Source organism: Microtus ochrogaster, chromosome 5 (genome assembly GCF_000317375.1).
Source record: "Microtus ochrogaster isolate Prairie Vole_2 chromosome 5, MicOch1.0, whole genome shotgun sequence".
Taxonomy (NCBI): domain Eukaryota; kingdom Metazoa; phylum Chordata; class Mammalia; order Rodentia; family Cricetidae; genus Microtus; species Microtus ochrogaster.
In genome coordinates this window covers 10,178,038-10,183,151 of record NC_022012.1, presented here as the reverse complement: position 1 = coordinate 10,183,151, position 5,114 = coordinate 10,178,038, and the positions used below count along the sequence as shown (strand labels likewise).

General features: G+C 51.3%; 1 protein-coding gene across 1 annotated transcript in view; it reads right to left on the bottom strand.

The window, feature by feature from the left end:
- Positions 1–241: 241 nt before the first annotated feature.
- Positions 242–5,114, bottom strand: part of Smco4 (single-pass membrane protein with coiled-coil domains 4) — a 62,391-nt gene continuing 57,518 nt past the window's right edge. Inside the window, exons 3-4 of the mRNA XM_013346203.2 lie at positions 3,973–4,082; positions 242–747 (exon numbers count right to left, since the gene is read on the bottom strand). Coding sequence (XP_013201657.1) covers positions 488–667 — 180 coding nt within the window. The 5' untranslated portion in view covers positions 668–747; positions 3,973–4,082 and the 3' untranslated portion in view covers positions 242–487. The remainder of the gene's footprint in view (positions 748–3,972; positions 4,083–5,114) is intronic.

Sequence of the window (5,114 nt, the reverse complement as noted above, 5' to 3'; positions counted from 1 at the left end):
TCACTTTGAATCAACATATTTCAAATCCCATCAAGCACAGAGCAGAAATGTTGTCCCCTTAGGAAGTTGTGAGCAGGAGCAGGAGAGCATGTTGCAGGGATGGGAGGGAGGTGGCACTGATTCCAACCAACAGCCTCACCCAGAGAGTCCTCGGCTCCCCGGGCGCAGTTATGCATCAATTTCAGGAGAAAAAGAAACACACGGGCGCGTGCACGCACACACGTGCGCGCGCGCACACACACACACACACACACACACACACACACTCTCTCTCTCTCTCTCTCTCTCTGCTTTGAAGTCTGAAAGGCACATGAAGTGGACCATCAGGTGTATGGCACATTCACTGACAAAATATTCCCTATTCCCCCCCCCCCCCCAAGCAAGTAGAGAAATTTTAGTCAAGTCAAAGAGCAGAGAAGATAGGGCCCTCCTGCTGAGAGCTCGGAGCTGTAGACAGCTCTGCAGAGGAGAGCTGGAACGGAGGGGCTCACTCGGTGACTGCGGGGCGCGTGGCCACATACACGAACACCACGATCAGGAGCACCACCACAGCCAGGGTGGGCAGCACCACTGTGGTGATCTGCTGCCGGGCCTCCTGCATGGCCTGCTTCCGCTCCTTCTTGTCCTTGGATGTCTCCTTCTTTGGCTTCCCCTTGAGCTGACGCATCTTTGCTAGAGGATGCTGGGAAGATGCGTCCAGAGTTCCCGGAAGAAGGGCTGCAATCCTCTGTCCCGGGCCAGGAGCCTCTGCAAGGAGAACACTGTGATCAGGAAGGAGTGGAACAAAGGGGATAAGAGAAACCTAGAGCTGGGGAGAGGACTCAGTGGGTAAATGATGACAGCACATAGATGAGGACTTATGTTCAGAACCCCAATACCCTCGTTATGCCAGGAATGGTTGCACATGTCAGTGACCCCAACACTGGGGAACAGAGACAGGCAGCATAGTCAAAACAAAGAGTATGCAGATTTACAACTTGTAAGTCATAGGCAAGAACAGGTCACGACAAGGTCTGGGCCAAAGACAACTTCATCCAAACCCCCCTGAGCACCTCCAAGTGCTGGGCACTCTCCAGAGCTGAGCTAAAAGTGGAGTCTGCTCAGATCCACGGTGTCCATGGTCTCACCATCCCTCAACCAGCATCTGTCTTATGTTAGATTCTGAGGCTCATGGAGATATTCAGGTGATTGGAAAATGAATAAGACCCTCAAATAACTATATTACAGTTTCTCTACAGTACTCAGCTTCCTAGTTTTAAGCAACAGAAATATACTTTGGCTGATTCGAATTGAGAATTTCACTTAAAACTTTTGGCACCTCATAGATGCCTCAAAAAGCGAGAGGGCCAGCTCAGAAAATGGGCAGCATAAGGGATGCCATGATGCCATAATCCGAGCCCAGATCCAGTTCCCAATGCACAGGTGCTACAGTCTATGTCTTCTTCATACATACATACAGTGCTACCGCCATGCTAGGAACACATGCAATGCTGACCTCATTGCCAGGCCCAACTCTACACTGCACAGACAAGGATCAAGCTCAACACGTCTACAGTCCACATTCTCACTCTCACATCAGGCAGAGCAACCTCGGACACAGGGACGAGTCAGGGTTAGATTCAAGGCAAAATATAACACCCACGACGATGGCCACGACAACATCCAGGAGACCCACAGCAGGTGAGGAAGGGCTATGCTCCAAGGCTCCTCTGACAAGGACTTTAATGCCAGAGACCATGCACTCAGTATTGTCTGGGGCTGTGGGGTGGCTTGTCAATGTCTTAATGAGCAAAAAGACATTCACACCCAAGTGACCCTGCTGGGTGGCAGAGAGTCAGGTCTTGATACCACCCCTTTTCACTGTAAGGGAACCTAATCTCTAACTGCTCCTATTCCCATCCAACACCTGAAAGTGTGCTCCACCCCATATGGGTAGGACGATGAGAATTGCTGTGCTCAGATGATGTAACATCAGCCCCAGCTCAGTAAGAAAGTTTGCCCCTCGCTTTCCAACACCTCCATAACACATCTAGGAATAGTGGATACTAGCAATAGCCACCAAGTGCTTCCCCAGTGGCCCAGTTATCACAGGTCCCTATCCAGCCTATGGTGCTACTGAGAAGGGCTGAACCCTTGAGGGGTGGGGCCTAGGTCAGAGGCAAGCCCCTCCTCTTCCTCTCATGTTGTTGTCAATCAAAAGGTGACCAGTATTAGTATCACAGGATCCTACCATGTTATGCTGTACCCACCAGGGGAAAATCTAACTGAAACTTCAAACTGTGAGTCAAAACAAACCCCTTCTCTTCCTGGGTTAACTGTGTAGGGCATCCATTACAGGATGTTCTGCAATAGTGACTGCCCAGCACTGATGCTTTTAGTGACTGACCAGCACTGATGCTTTGAAGTACAGCAAGTCCAGGCAAGAATTTCCACGAGACTTTGTGACACTGTGTTAAAGTTCACAAGAACAGTTGTTGGGCCTCTTCCTCAGGTCCTGACACCTCTCAACCATGAGATCCAGAGGGAGAGGATGGGGAAAGCACGTATCTAGTCAGGGATGGCACTGGCTGCATGAGACATTCCACACATCTGCACTTGACTCAGGCAGAGGATTGCCACAGCCCAGACTTGGTGATGCCCATTGCCCTCTCCAAGCCTAGGGTAATGTTGTAGGTAGTGGGTTAAATTCATTACCTTTCTTTTGGACATGGGAGCTACCTACCCTGTTCTAACACCTCACTCGGGTCCTACAGTTCACTCACCAGCTTCTGTCATGGGGGTGGACAGGACCCGCTCCTTCCCACTTAAGACCCTGTCCCTGCCCTGATTCTTTTCTCACTCTCTCCTGGCCATACCTGCTCGCCCTGCACCCCTACTTGGTAGAGATAGTCTCAGCTCCTTCTGGGTCACACTCACCTTGGCCTTCTTACCTCAACAGCCTCACAAGTTCCTACCCTAGACTGTCCTATCCCTACTCTCCCTGATCCAGTAGATCCCCAAGTGTGGGATATTGCTACCGCCATGGTTGCTACTCACCACCAGCCAATCCCATTGGACCTTAAGAACCCTCTTCCTTCCCTTCCAGAAATTTCCTATTCCTGAAATCCACTGCTGAGCTGTTAAGCCTATTTCACCCGCCTTCTATCTCAGGGAATTTTAATTCCTATCGACTCACCCTGCAACACTCCCATCCTTCCCATGTGTAAGCGTTCTGGTGCTTACCGTGTGGTTCAAGACCTCTGCCTCATAAATAAGGCGGTTATTCCAATTTATCCAGTGGTTAACAACCCATACAATCTCCTATCTAACGTCCCTCCTGCCACCTCCCACTTTACTGCCCTGGACCTGAAAGAAGCCTTCTTTACTGTCCCTTACACCCTGATGCATAATTCCTCTTTGCCTTCACCTGGGAGGACCCTGACTTCCGGTCCTCCAGACAGCTTACATGGACTGTTCTCCCTCAGGGTTTTCAGGATGGCCCCCATTATTTACTTGGGATCTATTGACCTTTGACCCTGGTCCTAGCACACTCTCCAATAGGTTGGTGATCTTCTCTGCAGTCCCACATTGCCTCTGTCCCATCAGGCCACCTCTGTGCTTCTGAACTTCCTCAGATCCCTGGGATATCGAGTCTCACCAGCTAAGACTCAGCTGTGCTCTCCTACTATGGTGTATTTGGGCGTTCAACTCAGCCCAGGTTCTAAGACCCAGACCTCTGAGAGGGTCCAGGCCCTGCGGGATTTACAGCCCCCAACCACAGGGGCTCAGATCCTCTCATTTTGGGTCCTGTTAGGGATCTTCCGTCATTGGATCCCTAACTTTGCCATCACTCAAGCCTCTGTACCAGGCAGCCAGAGAGACCCTGCGGGGCCTCTCACCCACCCGGCCATTGTCCACCGCCATTTCTCTCTACTGCGGGATGCCCTTCTAACAGCCCCTGCTCTTGCTCTTCCAGACCCCACAAAGCCTTACCTTCTCTATCCAGATGAGAGGTCAGGAGTGGCCACAGGAGTTCTAAACCAACAAGCTGGGCCTGCGAATCAGGCTGTCATCTTTTTGTCCAAACAGCTGGACCTCACCGTCTGTGGATGGCAACCATGCCTGAGAGCCCTGGCAGCAGCAGCTGAACTTACCCGGGAGGCTCCCAAGATCACCCTGTCCAGGCCAATCACGGTATATGCCACCCACCGCCTCTCAGATCTTCTGAGACACTCCTCTCTCTCTCTCTCCTTGGGCCTTCACGAGTCCAAGTCTTTCACTTACTGTTTCTAGAAAACCCCCAAATTACCTTGGCCTCCTGTCCTGCCCTAAACCCTGCAACTCTCCTTCCTGTCGGCCCCACCCCACACCTCCTTCCTCTTACTCCTGCCCAGAGGCTGTGGAAGCTTTGCGCTCACCTCGCCTGGTCTCCTAGAGCAACAACTTACAAACCTCCAACTTGCCATGTTTGTTGATGGATGTTCTCTTACAGACAGATCAGGAAACCACCAGGCAGCATATGCAGAGGTCACTTCTACTAAAAGAGTTGAAATGACCCGCCTGCCAACAGGAGCCTCTTTACAAAAGGCACCTGAGCACTCCAGCTAGCCAAAGGTCAACAGGCTAACATCTTTACTGACTCTAAATTTGTCTTTTTAATAGCCCATATCTACTTTGTCCTCTTGAAGGAAAGGGCCTTCCTCATTAAAGCCAACCTCTTGGGAGTCCTCCAGCTCCCTGCAGAAGTAGCCATGATCCATTACCGGGGACACCAGTCCTCCAAGGACCCAGTGGCCTTAGGCAATGCCAAGGCTGACTCAATAGTCCAGGGTCTGACCTTCAGACCCCTGGATCAACAGAACATATTTTGTTTCTGACTCCCTCCTTCCAGCCCTGTCATCACCCAGGAGACCGGGCAAACTCATAAGAAAATGGGCCACATAAAGGATGGCTGGTTCTTCTCACATCACTGTCTCCCCCTCCCTCAAAACCAGGAGTGTCCATCATTTCAGACATCCACCAAACCTACACATAGACCCCAGAGCTTTGTTCCATTTCTTAGGGCCCCTCTCTGACCCCACCCATCTCCGAGATCGTATTTTCCAGGTTCACTCCTCCGGCTGTGGGGCAGTAGA